The 18,575-nt window shown below is 40.3% G+C and overlaps 1 protein-coding gene across 4 annotated transcripts in view; it reads left to right on the top strand.

The window, feature by feature from the left end:
• The window catches only part of Sorcs1 (sortilin related VPS10 domain containing receptor 1), a 477,578-nt gene that overhangs the window by 162,937 nt on the left and 296,066 nt on the right, over positions 1–18,575 (top strand). For all 4 annotated transcript variants that reach the window (XM_077798467.1, XM_077798468.1, XM_077798470.1 and 1 more), the window contains exon 2: positions 9,697–9,764. In XM_077798467.1, the coding sequence (XP_077654593.1) occupies positions 9,697–9,764 (68 nt within the window). The remainder of the gene's footprint in view (positions 1–9,696; positions 9,765–18,575) is intronic.

Here is an 18,575-nt window from a genome sequence, read left to right as displayed (position 1 = left end):
ATATTCTTTTCACTTTTTAATCCAATATCATGCTGGGGTTTGTTTTGACACTTGCATCACCATAATATACAGATTTTTTATTTATTAGTTTCCTGCAATATCTTGTGTTAACCTTGAAAAATAGCATCTTTTGGAATTGAGCTGACCCCTTTGGATTTATGAATAACAGCATTAAATCTGAGATGGAAAAATGGAGAGGGAAAGACGTGCTTCATTTCTTTGCATTGAAGCTAAGTAGAAGGAAGCACGTGAATAGAAAGGTCCTTGTCGTTAACACACAGTTTGCTGCTTAATGGTGTGTCGTTTTGTGTGGGTTCTCACACAGGGAGAGTCTTAATATTTAGAGAGTTTCTATGATTCAGACAGAGTGATTTGAGCTTGTGGAGATCTGTCTTTCTCAGATCATTGCATTGGGAAGTTGGAGGAAATATCTTTATTCCTCACATCCCTTCCATCTTTCTTCTACCAAACCCAGGCTGTTCCCTTCTTGCTTAAGCATGTGGTGCATCTGTCTCTTTTATTCCAGAGAGAAGATAATGCTATAAATATTTTCTGCTGTTTTCCAAATGCAGAGAATTCTGTAGCCATGTACCAAGCGACCTAATTTGATGAGGGACTAACTTGAAGGTGGATGGTTTGGATAGAATTCCCCCTCCACTTCCAAGTACTATTGAGGGTAACTAAACAGGATGCACAGTTTGTGACATTGGGCAGGATAGCCTGCATACTTTCCTTCACCTATGGCTCTCCAAAAACCACCCTGACTTGTGCTTCTGTAACCTAACTTCCCAGCCCCAGTCACTTTCACCTCTTGAAGCTTTGGCTTTGGGTCTTTTGGTTTGTTTCACTTTTCTAATTTATTATCCACAGGTAGATTTTTGTCTTGAAAATGAGTTTTCCTCATATTTTTGTATAATTATTTCATCCTGGTACTTCTTTGGGATAACATTGGTACAGCAGTTTGGCTTCCCCCCCCTCTCCCTGCCAGAAAAATAAAAATGTAATTTAATATAGCTCGTCTCTTCCTTTGATTAATGTGGAGGCTACACAGAACATCACTTAGGGCTGAGCAATTTAGCAGGAGGAGGAAGAATATTAAATGACCAACATCATTCACTAGATATGGATGTGTGTTTGGGGAAGATCATTATATTATTATCGAATAGAAGAAGAAGAAAGAGGAGGAAGTGGTGGAGTAGGAAACATAGGACTGAAGTATAATCATGTGTTTTCTGGCATTGTGAGATTAATAGATTTTGGAGGGAGGGCTTTTTTTGAGTCAATAGTATCCTTCCACTTGGGGAATAGAAGAGCCTGACAAAGATCATATATGGTATTTTCATCAAAAAGCAAGTTTTGTGTAGTGGATTTGATAAGCTTGGGTTTGTTTGTTAGATATAAAGATCTGGCTCTAGGGCTAGAGTCTAATGGTCTATTCTTACCAGCATTCTTTGCTTGTTACTAATAAGCACAAACAATTTTCACCAGATGAAGGAAGAGACATGAGTTACCTTGAATGAGAACTGAGGTTTTTCTCATGTGGCAATTCCTGGGAAAGGGCTTCACAGCTTTTGTGCAGACTGTGGCCTTAAATCTTAGCTGCAAATAACCTCTGGCTCTGCAAGGGGACAGATTCATAGGAGGGACACATTTGCTAAAATGTGTTCCACTATGCAGATGCTAAAATTTGCTCTGTGTCATGTGTTGATTCTGTTATTGGTATAGCTCTATCTCTGTCTGCATCACTGTTGGGTGTCTTGTCTCCCCAGAGGAGGTGCAGTAGCTGTGTAACTGACTCAATTTCAGTGTCATGCAGAGGATATTACATAGATCAACATTACATTATGTTTTCTGTGGGCTGCTACAAAACATGAAGGTCATTTGTGGATTAAATTCTTTCCAGAGGCAAAAATCTACTAACTGATGTGTGGATGGCCACAAAGACCAAATTCAACCCTCTCTTTCTAGTGGATTTTCATTTTTCCAGCTGTGCTTGTATGTGTTAGATGACTGCTTTCTGATGACTTCAAGTGCATATGGTTGTGTGTGTGTGTGTGTGTGTGTATCATACCAACCTTTCAGATCCTCTCTGGTGCACATTAATGCAATTTAGAAGTTACTTATTTCACTCCTTTTGATGATTCAAAAGTTATGCAATTACCAGTTCACTTAAATCTCCCTAAGATGATTCAACCCTCTCTTTCTAGTGGATTTTCATTTTTCCAGCTGTGCTTGTGTGTGTTAGATGACTGCTTTCTGATGACTTCAAGTGCATATGGTTGTGTGTGTGTGTGTGTGTGTGTGTGTGTGTGTGTGTATCATACCAACCTTTCAGATCCTCTCTGGTGCACATTAATGCAGTTTAGAAGTTACTTATTTCACTCCTTTTGATGATTCAAAAGTTATGCAATTACCAGTTCACTTAAATCTCCCTAAGATGATACAGTAGAAGAGTCTGCTTAAATCTACAGATAGGTAAAGGTACATTCACCATCAGGAAACCCCCAGGATCAAGGACAGCCAAGTTTGCTAGTGAGTTCACTGGAAGGATTGACTCCTAAAAAAGGATTTCTCCAGGGCTCACAAATTTTAAAATAAAATTTTAAAATGCCATTGACTTGAGGTCAATAAAGAGTTGAAACTCATATCCCAAGACTCTGAGAGGAAGGGGTTGGTGATTAGCATTGGTCTGACATAATGAATTTTCAATAAATGCTTTTGAAGTGAACAGAAACTGAGGGCTTTAGTGATTCTGCCTGGACTTGGCTAAAAACCATACTCATGTGGATGACAGCATAGAGGACAGATGAGCACAGTGATTAGGATTCTGGATGTGATGTGAGTTGGACTTGTCCACCAGTTGCTAGCTTAGACCATTAAGTTACTAAACTATTCTGTTTCAATTTTCTCAAAAATGATTATTTGAAACAATCTTGATAATGCAATTTGTCTGGCACACAGAGTGGACATCCAGTAAATGCTAGATGTTATTAATAAGAGATGTCAGTTCGGCACTCAAGTGACTCATTCAAGATCACACACTGGTTGTCACTCAGCAGTCACTCTGCTTTTCCTTTGCTGTTACAGTCAGCTGCCTGCTGGAGAGAATGTTTTCCCAGTCTTCATCACGGCTTTACTCTGGTCAGGGAGGGCCAAGGGAATTTGCTGGGAGGAATTTTGGAAGTGTTTCTTCCCAATTATGGTTTTGATCTTAAATGGCCCTGAAGATCCATGGGCTAAAGACTTGCTTACCAACCTGTGGCATTATTGTGCAGCATATAACCTTTAGGATTTGGGACCTATGGATGGAAATTAGGTCACTGGGGCTGGGCCCTTGTGGGGGGTCTTGGGATCCTCTTCTTTCTCTCTTTTCTTCCTGGCTACCATAAGGTAATTAGCTTTGCTTTACCACTTGCTCCCCACCCACAAACAAAGGAGCCACTGACCATGGACTGAAGTGAACCAAAATAAGTCTTCTCTCCATGTAGTTGTTTATCTCAGGGATAGAAAGCTATGACACTCCCTAACTAAGTAATAGTAATAATAATAATAATACAAAATAAAACATATATAGGGCAAGAGAGGCCATTCTTTTCTCTACCAGATGTAGCTATTTCTGTCTGAAGGAAAGCCATGTTATGGCACCTTGTACACATGACGGGAGGTAGCCCTGAGTGTTGATACACTAAGACAAGACACATGCACATCACTTCTATCCTTAATGATGTTGTTACTCTAAGTGAATCCTGGAACTACATAAACTCTGGGCTTCTAGTATACCGGATAATAAGCACCTTATTGTTTGAGTCACTTCCAGATTTCTGTTTCTTCTTGCTACAGACATTCTAATGAGTCTTAAAACTTGCTAGAACTCAAAATCTGGTCTTTGATTCCAAAGCCTCTTCCCTTTCCAGCAGAGCACTGCCAGCCTAATATTTAGGCCCTTCATCACAAAGCCAAGCCCTATCTCTGTATTTTGGTATTGTGTGCATTCCTACTCAACCTCTAAGCTTTAGGGAAACCTGAGGGCTCCTTGTTTTCTTAATGCTCTCTGAGATTTCACTCCTATGGATCTATCCATTAGAATGCCATCTCTGCACTCCCCAGTCTCCATGGACATCACACATGTCTTCTGAGAGTGCCTCCTCTTCTATGAATTTGTTCTTTCTGATGCCTTTTTTTATTCTTCTCTGAAAGTTATAAACAACTTTCTCCTGGTTCATTCATACCTTTTCTTCCTTGGCTTGTAAAGATCTGTGTACACATTTTCTTCATCACACTGTGAGCTTTTAGAGATCGGTACCAAGTCTCATTTCTCTCTTGTTCACATCACATTTCTTTTTTTTTTTTTTTTTGTATCCTGCCTTTTAACAGGGCTTACTACATGTTTACTGAATTAAATGTGCAGAGTTTTAGAGTTGAAAGTTCTTTCTTCTGAAAAAGCTCTTATTTTCTGAGAATTATAGACGTTCTTATTTTTGATTTCATGACCTCTCTAGGATTCAGAAGATCAATGATATCATTGAAGTTATATTCATTGTTTCATGTTCGTAGATTTTATACGATCAGATTCTTAAAAGATTCAAGGCTCCCCAAAAGAATGAAAACCTCAGTTTAAACTGGAAAGTTGGATAAATACTTAGCCAAAGACACAATCTGGAACATGCATATTTTAAGGAAAATCCGCTGTGGATTTTCTTCTTTTCTCTAAAATTAGAGTGTAAAGAAATAAGTAAAAACAAATTTCTGAGTATCGAACACATTTTTATCCTACTTTTCCACCCTCAGGACAGATTATTACAAGTCTCTTCAAGCCCTTTATAATTCTCTGTCCCTATGTTTCCTTTCATTCACTCATCTAAATGAATCCAACCAAATATTCTCTTGCAAGTTGCTGCAATAAGCAAAGAGGTCATCTTTTGAGTTGGGACAATGAAGAAACTTCTAGACCTGCTGGAAGCTGATTGGAAAGCAATGGAGGTAGCCAGCCCCTGCACCAACCTGCTGATCAGTCAACTAGACTCCCCTTGTTCACAGGTGGCAGATTGTGACCCACCCCAAGGAGAGAGGAATTGTGAACATTAGCACAGTTGAGCTCTGTGGGGGTCTCTCCCTGTGTCACAATTACAAAAACACCCTAAGGACTGAGAGGAAATAGTAAAGAAACCAGACTGTTTTATAGAGTAGGATCCTGTCACTGTCATTATTCAGAACTTGGAGCTACTGACCTTCAGAATGAAAGAGACTTTAGGATCCTATAGCCCAAATGGCCCACTGTGAAGGAGGCTCAGGCACACTGTTTCCCTTGAGGTTTGTTTTCATAGTTGGAAACAGAGAGAGAGAATGCAAATCATTAATGACTCAAAAATTACGCATCCCCATTTTCTAAGATTTCCCTGAGATGGAGGTGAGATGAAGCAGAGGACAGTGTCCAGACAAATCCATAGACTTGCCCCCTTTCTTTCCTTTTTCCAATGGGGTGAATTCTTTCATTTAGCAAAAAATTGGGAGAAAACATGTTTGTTCCCCCTCCCCAAGAAAAGAAGAGGAAATTCTTGTACTGCTGTTTAACAAGTTTTGGTTTCCTACATTCTAGTACTTACAACAGGATGTTTGTAAAATACACTGTTTAGAATTAAGTTCCTAGGAGAGAGTTCCAAGGGCTCCTTAAATATTCGGGGTTTCATTTCTAAATCATTTTTTTAAATTACTAATTAAAAAATACAGTCATACTAAAGATTGCTACATGGCTAATAATTGGCATGATTGAGACTGCCTATTAATTTACAGTGCTGCCAAATTGATCCATTTAAACACATACCAAGAAGGAACACTTGCCCTGTGCCCTGTCATTTTGGTACAACAGAATGTTTTTCACTGACTTTGGCAAATTTATAGTGGAACACTCTGTTTTATCATCCACATGCTAATGTCTCTGTTTATCTCCAAGAATGCTTTTGTTTCCTGAGCCAGTGCAGAAGGAGGTTAGGGCTAAAGGAAGGGAGGAGTGAACTGACATTTCTTCTCACAGAGTCCTTTGTGAAGGTTTCTCACCCCCACACAAATAGAAGGCCAGGGGCCAGAGGTGATGGCATTATTCAGTTGGATTGTGAAAGACTGGGCAGAAAGGTAATATAGTTCAGGAACCCAGGTTATGAAACCCTTGTTGGCACAGGGAGGAAGGCTTTGCTCAGTTCTTTGCAGACCTCACCATAGGTTCCTCTACAGAACCTGGCCCTGGGTCTGGCACCCTCTCACCTGTCTAGGAATGGATGACTTGAGAATAGTGGCTTGTTGGGTGGGCACCAGCATTCTCTAAAAGAATGGACCAAGTCAAGTTCCTCCCAGGAGCTTATACAACCCTGTTGCAGCAAGACGAGGGCAGATTTCCTGTGATGACAGCAGTGCTGAGACTGGTGTACTTTGGGGCAGGCACTTGAGACAAGTCACTGTGGAAAATTCCACAAATAACTGGATGCTGAAGTCTTGGTACAATGTAGATGGAGGTTATCAATGTATAGATATTTGGATTAAAGCTATTTAAAGATACTATCCTAGGATTTGGAGAGGAACATGAAAAAAGTTGGTAACATATGGTCACTGCTTATTGTTCTGAATCAGAAGTATTTTGGTACTATAATAAATGAAGACAAGATGGAAAAATGAATGAGAAGTGATGGCTACTCCATTTTGGGCAAGTGTATATGTGTTCATCTAAAAGCCTTGCTCTCATTGAATTTAAAATTAAGTTGTATATTGGGACTGGGGCTATACCTCAATGGCAGAACCCTTGCCTAGCACATGAGAGGTGCTGGGTTCAATCCTCAACAGCACCGTGTAAAATAAATAAATAAAATAAAATTATTAAAAAAATTAAATGGTATACACTTGAACTCATAAAATTGAAAATTGTCAATAGAATGAATGAAAATAAATTACCATTTAAGTACATACCACATTTCACTTAATGAAACATTTTTTTTAAGTTTCTAAAATATGCAAAACTATAGACAATAGGACCAGAAAAGGCAGGGAAGTGCAGCTTTTACTCTTTTCTACTTTAGGATTGTGATTTTGGCTGAGGCCCCCTTAATAGGTGCTGATTCTATTAAATAGCACAGCTAATGAATGCAATGGAAAAAAAAAAAAACTAGCAAACAAACAGCAAAGCAGGTCTAACAGGAGCATGCATCACTAACTTCCAGTAGTGAGGAGGTAGAAGAACACACACAGGCAGGAAAGGGGCACAGATGGGAAGAGAGACTTCAAATAATCGATTGAAAACATAACTAAAGGTTAGCAGTTCCGCCGCCATTCTTACTCTGTTTCTGAAAACAGAAAGATTAAACAGATTGATTTGCGCTGATACGCTTTGAAATGCCATAAAGGACTCCTCTTCTGGCTCAGTATTGATAAACTGCCTGAGTGTATCACTGGCATTTTAGTTTTCCTAGCCCAGCAAGAGGAGGCAGAGAACACATTTCCACCTTCCCGTTCACCAGCCCTGGGAATTGCTTAAACAATTTCTGTGAGTGTGCGCAGGCAGCTCACACCATTAAATGCCCTGTTAAAGGATTCCTTCTCTGGGGTGCCTGTGAATTCCCTTGTCAGATGAATGGGAGACATGGCCTGTGACCAGCTGAACTTCATTATATAGTTTATTGCCATAAACTCTTGATAAGTGGTATATTGGGACTTGGGGTCCCCAGCAACTACCTAGAAATGCCTTATGCCCACACCCCACTTTCTTGGTAGGGGATTTATAGGCGCATTCGGCAAAATTGTACTGAAGTGAAGCAGCAACATCCTTCTGACTATTCAAACAAACAGCCACCCTGCTGTCGCTGATCAGTGTTCCTGGGATGGCTGTGATTGAAATTTAGCACTTAGAGCGACTTAATTGGCACGCAAATCTGTTAAGCATATGCACCCCCACACACAGAGGCGTGCCATCTGATGTGTCCATAGGGTGCCCTGCACCTCACGTATGCTCACATTTTGCAAAAGAATTTGCAAGTTCCTAGAAGGAAACCTGTGCTGGGGGTAAGGAGTAGGGTGGTCCTAGAGGAGAAGTCTGCAGGGATCTCTGTCCTCTTTGGATTACCATTGTTCTTCATTTCCTTGAGCTCAGAACAAATCTAAGGTCATGGAGTTCTAGTTTGCTTGCTGTGAAAAAGAGTGTTAAGAATCTGCTCACTGATGCTCCTGTAAATCAAGCGCTGTGGCAGCAGAGTGGAACTTGCAAGGATTCAGCACTCTTGGGCAGCTTGCTGCCTCAGAACTCAAGGTTAGAATGCTCTGTGATTACGGTGGCTAGAACTGATCTCTTGGCCTTCAGAGGGAATCTGGAAATCCATGTCAACGTTTTTCTGCTGAGTTGGGAATAGAAGGACTGGGCCAAAATTTCTAGGTTATGAGTTCCTGGAGGGAAATAAGAAGCTCAAGGAAAACCAAGTAGACCCAGTGTGTTCTTGTCTTTCATCAGACTGAGCAGGATGGGCTAGTCGGTGGTCAGGAGCAGGCTGCTGTGTTCAGTCTCTCCAAGTGTCCTGGGCCTCCTGTATTTAACCAGGTGGATTCTGATCATTGCTGCAGGCACCAAAAGAAGCCACCTTCTCAAGCTGCCATGTTGTTGATTGGTACTGAGAGGGGTTAGTGAACTGTCCACCAAGTTCCCTATTCCCAGATGAGCATGTCCTGTCCTAATTGGGTCACACACTCTCAGGCCTCATTGTATTTCTTTGGCATCAGGAAAAATCTGGACTCAATTTCTTCAATTTTGAAAGGATGGATTAAATAGTTTAATTTCATTTGAGTGAGGTAAAAAATAAAGATGGGTTAAAACAAAATCAGAGGATGATTTGCAGTGAACCTAACGAAGCTTAGGTTCTGGTGCCTCTGTTTCTCAACTTCCTTCCCAGGACTTTTTGCTAAGTTTTGATTTTATATTCTTTTTCTCATGGAGGCTTCTTACCCACAAATGCTGTAAGTCTCACAATCACATAAAACTTAGACTTGCTCTGGTTAAAATGCTGCTGAATGGCCCTTCTGTAATATTTAGTTCCTTGTATCCAATGGTTTTCTCCAAAATTGGGAAGTTAGAAGAAATAAAGTTAAACTCACAAAGAAAGAGAAAGGTAAAGAACTAACATTTAAGAACTCCATGTATATTTACATGTAATTTGCCTTTATTACCTACTTCTTATATTAACCTTTTATGGGAGATAATATTACCTTTCACCTGGGTAAATAGGTGGGGACATCCAGGTTCAGAGAAGTAAAACAACATTTCTAGGTAGCCCAACTAAGAAGGCTATGAACTGCCTTATTGATTTTCCTTACTCCCAACCATCTTCTCAGAGGTTACCTTGTGGGGTGTATATTTGACAGCTTCTCCAGCCTTTCCCAAAGAAAGTGTTCAATCCACCAGGGTAAGAAATGCAAGAAATGCTTGGAGTGGCAGAGTGACTTGCTGCAGAGTGACAGGGAGAAAGGTGGGGAGGGGATCTGGCCTCAACTCTTAGGAAAGTGCAAGGTGAGCTAACCTTTCCCCAGTGAGTGTGGCAAATGCTGTAACAATTCATGCAATTTTGTTAAGCACCCATTAAAGGAATCCTAAGCCTTCCCTTGGGCCATTTCAGTTCTAAGAAATTGTAATTATTTGAGACTAATCATGATTTCCTCTTTTGCCTTCAGGTGATTCTCATTTTGACAAAACTCTATGACTATAACCTGGGGAGCATCACAGAGAGCTCACTTTGGAGGTACGTAGATTAATCCAGCCAATAATTACTGTTATTTAAGCATGATGCTGGCTATTGCTGTCTCTCACTCTCTACTACTGTTTCCTGGTGGGAAGATTCCTGGTTCTATGCATCCCTGATTTCTATCTTCCTTCTCTGTTGTCCTTAGCAATGGGTTGGCCTTTGTCTCCAGGAAAGCCAGAGAATTACCTTCTCCACAGACCTCCTCTCTTGTTCCAGCATATATTTTTGTTATGCTCTTCATTAGGTTGTGTTTATGTACTCGGCTCCCATGGTCCTTACTTATCTTGGCACTTATGGAACAAAGGGGAGAGCAAGGTGTCTTTGCAAAAGGGAGCAGCACAACCTCTGTGTGCAGAAGCCAAACTCCCTACTTGTGAGGTGCTTTCTCAGCTTGTCATCTATGGTCCTGCAGCTCACTAGCAGTGTGCAGGTGCGTGCGCACACACACACACACACACACACACACACACACTCCTCCTTACATCTGGAACTCACACTCTATATCCTCTCACATATACATGTAAATAATACTGTTGCCAGTGCACGGGCACAAATACTTTAGGGACAGATTAACTCAGTAACTTGTTGACTCTGAGGACAATTTTGTAGTAGGGCTATTGAGGGTCTGAAACTAGAAACAGAAAATGCCTTCAAAAACAAATACATTTTATTTGTTACTTAAACAAAACAAAACAAAAACCTAAGCATTTTTCACTCCTGATTGGCTCTTCCTGCCATCCTGTGCCAGGTGCCCACATCTTAACCCATCTTGGGAGACAAAGAATGCTGCTTCATATTGGTTAGTCCTGGAACACCTGATATATCTTAGAGTCAAGGGTAGGATGGTGATAACCTTAGGGATAATCTTCAGTAATGTCTCTGAAACTGGATAGCTTTGCAGGAACCTCAATAAAAGTGTAATTCTTCAGTGTATTAAGCACCCAGCACCTACTATATGGTTCATATTCAGTAACTCTTGATCAGAATCTTTGCAACTCAGTAAGCTTGTGCTTCCTTGATAGGTTTTGCTAATGTATGTACATATGTAAGAGTAAAAGCCATCTTTTTTCAACAGTGCATCTGCCCAATACAGTGTAGTCTGATAAGCAGTTAAAAGATAAGCAGTTTTGACTCACGAGAACAGAAGTTTTAGCAACCATAACTCTAGCCATGCAGTGGGAAGGGCACTCTGAGGGGCCTGAGGAGCAGGTTATCAGAGACCATGGAGCTCAGGTTCAATGTGCTTCTTTCTCTCTATTGAGGCACAGGAAGAACGTATTTTACCAATTTTTGGTGAGAGGGTGAAAGATTAAAAAAAAAAAAAATCACACCACAGTTCAGTACTAGTAAGTGTCCCATCTGAGAGAGCAACCTCAGGGGCCGAAGCTTGGGAAGGTATGGCAAGAATGGCCTGTGGGTATTTCCATCTGTATGTGTGTGTGTGTGTGTGTGTGTGTATATATATATATATATATATATATATATATATATATATATATATATATAAAATATGAAAATATTTGTTTTTCTTTGATACCCATAATTGTTATTGGCTGTGGATGTCATATATTGGAAATAGCTATTGTGGATGCTCTGTGCTATTAGCATCTGGACATTTTGTTACTTTAATAGGAAGAGAACACACTTACGAGGTCATTTAGAAAAGAAAAGAGAGAATTTAAAAAAAAAAAAAAACATGTTTAATACTTCACCCAGGCTTTGGAAGGACTCACACTTCTGAGCAGCTCACGATACCCATATCAGTGACTAGGGAACCTTGAAGGAGGTGTTAATTCAGTGGAAAAGTGCAGTAATGCTGGGTGGATGGAGGATGAAGATCAGGAAGACAGAGCCTCAGGTTCTGAGTTTAGTTAAGCCATGCCTGAGGGAAACTAGATAACCAAGTGTGGAAAAGTTTTCTCCTGCAACAGTTCTTTCTTTCTATGTAGAAATCTAGCCTATGCAAAAATTTGAAGCCATGTGCCCACCCCAGAGCAGGTTTTACACATCCTTGGGGCACCCATGACACTGAGCACAGGACCTACCATATAGATGATGCTCAGTTTGTTTCTGAGCTGACTGGTAAACACAAAAATTTTATCTCTATCATGTGATCATCCATTTATAATTTCCATATTTCATCCATTTATTCAAAAAAATGTATTGATTGACTCCTTTATTGCATTGGATTATTCTGGTAGAGGGAGGGGGGAGGTGAGTGTGTCCATGAATTAATAGCACAGGGGCTCTTTCTTCTAAGGTTCATTTCTGGAGGGAGACAGAAATCTGCAGACACTTAAGGTGAGAGAGAAATACACTTGCATGTAACCCCTCATAGTTCTACTGAATAAGGGACTTAAGCACCACCCAGAAGTGCCAGATCCCAGAATAAGATCATTCTAACACAAATAGACAAGTTGTCACACAACCATAAGTGCTGAAATAAAGAGGAGAACTAGTGTCACTTTTTCTTTGCTTGTGTGCATAGTTTCTCCTTTCAACCAGCCTTTAAGTCCTTAACCCAGCACCTTGCTGGTTTAATCAAAGTAGTGATGATGCTGATGATAATGGTAATAGTGACAACAATTAGAAATAAAGAAAATTTATTGAGTGTTCACTATGTTTCAGGCATTGTGTTTAGTGATAGACATGTGTTATTACAACTTCTTAATTAATTTTTAGGGTGTGCCCAAGGTCATGTAATTAGCAAGTAGCAGCCCATAAACCTGCCAACAGACATGTTAGGAAATTGCATACATTCATTGCTTGTCTTCTGGTTGATTTTTCTCTACCCACCCCTCCCAATAAGTGTGCGTGTGTGTGTGTGTGTGTATGTGTGTGTATTTATATGTATATGTATATATGTATATATACGCAAACACAGACACGTGTACATATATATAGAGAGAGAGACTGTAGTATTCTGATCAGCATTTTCCCTGCTACTGAAAAATACTGAGAAATTGCTTCTAATCTAAAAGTTACTTTTTAATTGAAGCCTATTCTTTGAAAATTTTGTCAGCTGAATAGTCAAAAGCAAGCAAGTGACAAACACCCTTGGGGTGTTAGCATAGGCCAGAGGCCAAGAGACATTTGACCAGGTTCTCATGACCTAGGGCTTTAACCCTCTCTGGATCTAGAAGCCAGGCATGCCAGGCCCAGATGACTCTGCAGCAGATTAATGAGCTTTTGCTCCCAGCTGGTCTTGTCTTTGATTACACCTTAATCCTGGAGCAAGTGGTTAAGTTTGTTTTGCATTGTGGAGTCAAGCTGGGAGGAGAGGTAGGATCCCTTTTAGAACAATTAACTGCACCTTAAAACCAGCTCCACTATAGGGTGGATTAAGCTTTGAGATTTGTGGAACACAGCGGTGTTACCATTCTGAAGCAAGATAAGCTTAAAGGTTGAGATAAATAAAATGTCAAAATATAGATACAGTATCTCTGAGAAGAAATATATTCATCTTCTCTCCCTCATGTACTCAGGTAATCAGCTGCTGAGAGAGGTTTAGCTGGTGAGAAAGCCCTAGGGAACCCTGGGGAGCTGAAAGCTTACTCTCTTAAAGGGGCACACACCCACCAGCCTGTCTGAGACATTGACTACCATGGCTGACCTGTCAAATTCAGTGTCCCATTCTCAGATTCACACAAAATACAAGCAAGGTTCCCACTAGATCTCAAAAACTCTGCACATCTCAAGCAGCAAAATCTGCTTTGCTGATACAAAGGAACATATGGTTAGAGTAGAGAATGGGTTAGGCTTTTTCAATGATTCTGCACTGGTTCCCAGCCCTGTTTTCCATTTTCCCAGGAGACACATAGTGATTATCAAGAGAAGTTCCCTAGTGGTGTGTGAGGAAACAATGCCCCATGCCACAGGATGCTCCAGGCAGCAGGGCAGTCTGCATTGTTTGGGAAGCTTCTGGGGCTCAGGCTGAAGCAAGCTGATCTGAAGATCCTGAGCTTTCCCAGCCTGATGCCCATTACCTGGAAGCCTCTTCTGGAAGCCTCTTTTCTCTTCCTTCTCTGTGTCTCAGGGAAGAGCCACGGTCTGCGTGGGTCGGATTGTCCATGCCAGCAGTGAAGAATGTTTTTCTCAAAATTCGGTTTTCATTCAGCTGTAAACACAAGGCTTTTGGACAGAAATACACACCCTGAAAATGATGTGCGTGATAATTTCCCTGCAAGAGCACTCTTCATGTTACAGGAACCCAATGGCACTGTGCATATCCATGATTGCAAACATTTGGCACCTCCCCCAGGTGGGCAGGAGACAGCCAAGCTCCACACAAGGTCAGGAGCCACTTGCCTTGTGTTCCTTTGCATTCTGGATTCTACTGAATTTGGTAACTCCCACTCCTATCCGTTTTCTGTGTCACGTGGACCTGCTTTTGGTTTCTGGACTTAAATATACATTTACTTTATTAAACCTTATTGGTTTTTTTTACACAAAAATAACTTCTTATAATGTGAAAAAATGCTAAGATGAATAAAAACAGTGTTAGTAGTTTCTTACTTCCCACCCAGATCCAGCTTTCCTGAGGTCCGTGGTATTAATAGTTAAGGGTGATTCTGTTCATATCTTCAGAGCCGAAGTAAAAAATGCCAATAGATATATACATATTATGGCACTGAGTTTTTGTGTATGTGTTTGTGTAAGAAAATAGGAATATACTATTCACTGGTCTCTGACAACCCGCTTTATTTTACTTACAGTGAGTCCTGGCTGTTTGTCTAGGTGAAAATATTTTTAAAAATTGGGTTAGGGTGATAAGAGCCCCATAGGGTGGAATTGCATTTGGAGTTAAACCACTGCATGCCTGATTAGCCTTATGCAATGCTTCTTATGTGCTAGGAAGTATTCTCAGTTTTTTAAAATTTATTCCAAGAACCCTATAAAATGGGCTTTATTAGTATTTCCAGTTTCCAGATGAGAAAAATAAGGCTTAGAACTATTAGGCAACATTCTCAGTGGTCATGCAGCCAGGTAAACAGCAGAACTGGCTCCTGACTTCCTTTTTCTTCACGCCTGTGCTACATTGCCTCTTGCTTACCCTTGTAATGGATCTTTAGTCTGTTTCCTCAGTTTTTGCTAACATATACACTACTTATCAATGACATATTTTTAAACATGTCCCTCAATTTTGGTAACTATCTCTGTAAAATACCATAGAATGCTAAAGATGATGTTGCTGTAGCAAAATATGTACATATATAAGGTAGATTGATGCTTGAGGTCACATTACAGGGAGGTTCAAACAACATACCCACAAGCAATAACATGTTTCAAATGGCCCCAGACTTTCACCAGGACCAAGTAATTTCAGTACTTATTTTTATCAGTGTTTTGGGCAAAAAACAAGTTGTGATCTCAGTGTGTTTTAATGGATATTTCCCTGATCACTAGTGATAGGGAGTATCTTCTGGGCTCTGCCACTGTGTACCACCTTTCTGCCCTCATCCCACCTTCTAGGCAAAGGTGTAATTGTTTCTCCTGAATCCTGAAGTTCCTTATGTATCTCTCTCTTCCGATGGTTATCAGATGTAGCTTTATTTAGTTCAATTCATAGACATCTACTAGACCCTTCTCTATGCCAGGTACTGTACCTAGTAGTGGAAATAAATTTGTGAATAAGAAATTGTTCCTGCTGGGAACTGTGGTGCACACCTGTAATCCCATGGCTCCGGAGGCTGAAACAGGAGGATAGTGAGTTCAAACCCAGTCTCAGCAATGGTGAAGTGCTAAGCAACTCAGTGAGACCCTGTCTCTAAATAAAATACAAAAATGGGGCTGGGATGTGGCTTAGTGTTTCAGTGCCTGGTACAAAAAACAACAAAACAAACAAACAAACAAAAAACCCTGCTCCTTTCCTACAGAAACTCAAAATCTAGTGAAGGGCAGACACTTAGTGAATAATTACAGAAGTGTGGTAAATGCAATGTAAAAGTCACATGCGATTTATTGACATGTTTCTCTGATTCCATGCTGGCCTGCAAATGCAGACTGTGGCCATATCTTAGTAGATGTGTTGTTATGGTTTCATACCCTTTGTTTTTTATGTGCTCTAACCCAAAGTAGAACCTAGCTTCATGTTAAGGATCATTACATTCCTTTTGCTTTGAAAAAATATATTAAGGCATTGTTTAAGGTTGCTGAAATCCAGGTTTGGGTATATCTTGCTTACATCCTAAACTTTTAACCTACCACTTTACTTATAGGAGATACGGTTTTGAATAATGTGCTACACAATTTGGAGAAATGCAGTCTCATTGCGCTCCTTGAGGAAGAACGTGACCAATGCCAAGCAGGAAAAGCCTAGTAAGAGAATCTGGTTATGTTCATAGAGCCCTGGGCATGCTTGTCAGCCTCCTTGATTTTAACAGGATCTTACTGCACACCACTTGAAGGCTGTTTCTTAAAGGATCTTGCTGTGTTCTGCCCAAAGATGCTACAGACTTTCCGGAAGATCTGTGAGACTGTGAGAGCCTGGCCTCAGCTTCTGTATTTGCACTCCTTATCTGCCTCAGTGTTTGGCACTCTGCTGAGCTCTCTATTCTCCTTTAAGCAAATAATGGATGAAATACATAGTAAAGCAAGCATCATCCTGCTGGTCTAATAACTTTATCAATATGAACCAAGAAAGCATGTGCAGAAAATTTTGCTAGAGAAAAGCAAAGCAACTGGTATTCTAATATCAAACCTGGCTGTAGATTGAAGAAGTATTTAAAATGATAATTCTCCTTTTCTTACACTGCCTTTGTGCACTGCATGGTGAAATCTTACACATCCACAGAGTCCTTTAAGATATAGATTACCACCATCTGGTTCGTTGATAAACAAATGCTCTCACATCCTCATAGACCTTCAGAGGACTTCCCTACTCACTCTAGGCTTTGGTTGGCCCTTTTAGGTCAAAACTTGAGATTTTCATTTATAGTTAATCATGCTCTTTGAGATTTGGGTACACACACACACACACACACACACACACACACACACAGAGAGTCAAAAGAGTCTCAGGACATGTGTTTTACACCCTCCAGAAACCTAGTCTCATTATTTATGAAGAACAATTATCTCCTCTTGTTTTTCAGTCTTAACGTGAATACTGACAAAAATTTTCAAGACCATTTATAGCTGCCCTATTAAAGTTGGGCCCTTGCTTCTTTCTACCATTGCTCTTTGTTTATTTCATTTACTGCACATTTTATGATCTGTAATTTTATTTACTGATGACACCCTACAAATGTGAATTTCCTAAGGGAGAGAGACCCTGTCTGTCTTTTTATTCAGTGCATGGGAAAGTGCCTGACATATAGGCAGTCAAGTGAGATTTGGCAAATTAATTGAATGTGTAACTAAATACTTAGCTAGGCTTGTGCTAAATGGCATGAATCCATATTCGAATAACATCTGATTGTTGTCCTTAAGGATTTCACAGTCTAGGGGGGGAGACAGATAAGTGAGACAATAGATCCATTTTTCAGGTGACATTACAGAGGTGCTTTTGGAGTTCTGAGACAGGGAAGGAAAAGCTTCTTGGAGGAAAGGAGATCTGAGTGGGATCTTAAAGAGTAGGAATTAGACTCTGAGATGAGACTAATTTTTAATGTATTGAGGACATACTGTATTACAGGCACCTTTAGGTATTGGTAGCATAGTAAATTAAGCAAAAGACCCTAGATCCTAACACAATCTCTGGGTGGAATGGGTAGGTTCCAATTCTTCTGTATTAGGTATCCTAATATTTAATCCCAAATAAACTAATGCAATTTTGATAGTTTGAGGCCAAGGAAAGAATGAATGAAATACAAATTTCAGGAAAAAATTATCTTGGTGTCATATTGAGGATGAATTGACCACTCCCCCTCCTCCCCTCCCCCCCCACACAACTGGTGACCATGAGAATGGTAGTCAGTGAGTGAAAAAAGGAGCTGACCTTTATGGGGCATGGAGGAATGGAGTATGGGAGCAGAGGGTGATTTCCATCAATCTTATAAAGTAAAAATGAACGTGACCTTTTGAATGAGCAAGAGGGTGAAAGGGAGAGATGTATCAGCAAAGACTTTCCCACTGATCTTGGGTGGTCCATGGATGGTGAAGTTACTTACTAAGAGGAGAAAATCAGGAAGGGAAGGAATTAGGGATGGGAGATAGATGAGTTGAAGTTTCTTTTCTAACATGTTGAGGTTGGGTAGGATTTAGACAATTCCAGTGGAAGCTTTCAGTGAATTATATATGTACGGCCTTAGGGTCAAGGCAAAACTGGTGTGAATGTGGGTTTTGGAAATCAACATCACAAGAGCAAGAGCTGGGTTTATGGAAGCCTAGAGAAACCATGCAGAAGAAAAGTGTAAGAGAAGAGCTGAAGAGACACCTGGCCAAACAGGGGCATTGGAGGAAACATGGAGAAGTTGCCTCTGGAGAGTTAGAAGAAATACTAGGTAAAGCTCAGGTACAAATGAGGGGAACATTAAATGCCACAGAATGACCAAGTAAAAGTATATCTATAAAGTGACCAAAAAATTTGTCAATGCAGAGGTGCTGGAAGATTCGAGTCGGTTTAGAGCCTGCCTGTGTCTGCTGTACTGATGTCCACTGAGTATGCATGACTAGTGAATGAGAAGTAAGGAAATGGGGAAAGGAGATGGAGAAGAACCTTTCAAAGAAGTATCCATGAAGGGAAACAAAAGGAAGGGCATGCTCCTACAGAAAGGAGATCAAGCACTAAAGGAACATTTTCCATCATTTAAGTGAGGACCAACCTAACCATGCTCACATTTTCAGGGAAGGAATCGGTGAAAAAAG

The sequence above is a fragment of the Urocitellus parryii genome, chromosome 5 (genome assembly GCF_045843805.1).
Source record: "Urocitellus parryii isolate mUroPar1 chromosome 5, mUroPar1.hap1, whole genome shotgun sequence".
In the NCBI taxonomy this organism is placed as follows: Eukaryota; Metazoa; Chordata; class Mammalia; order Rodentia; family Sciuridae; genus Urocitellus; species Urocitellus parryii.
This window is presented reverse-complemented; position numbering and strand designations above follow the sequence as displayed.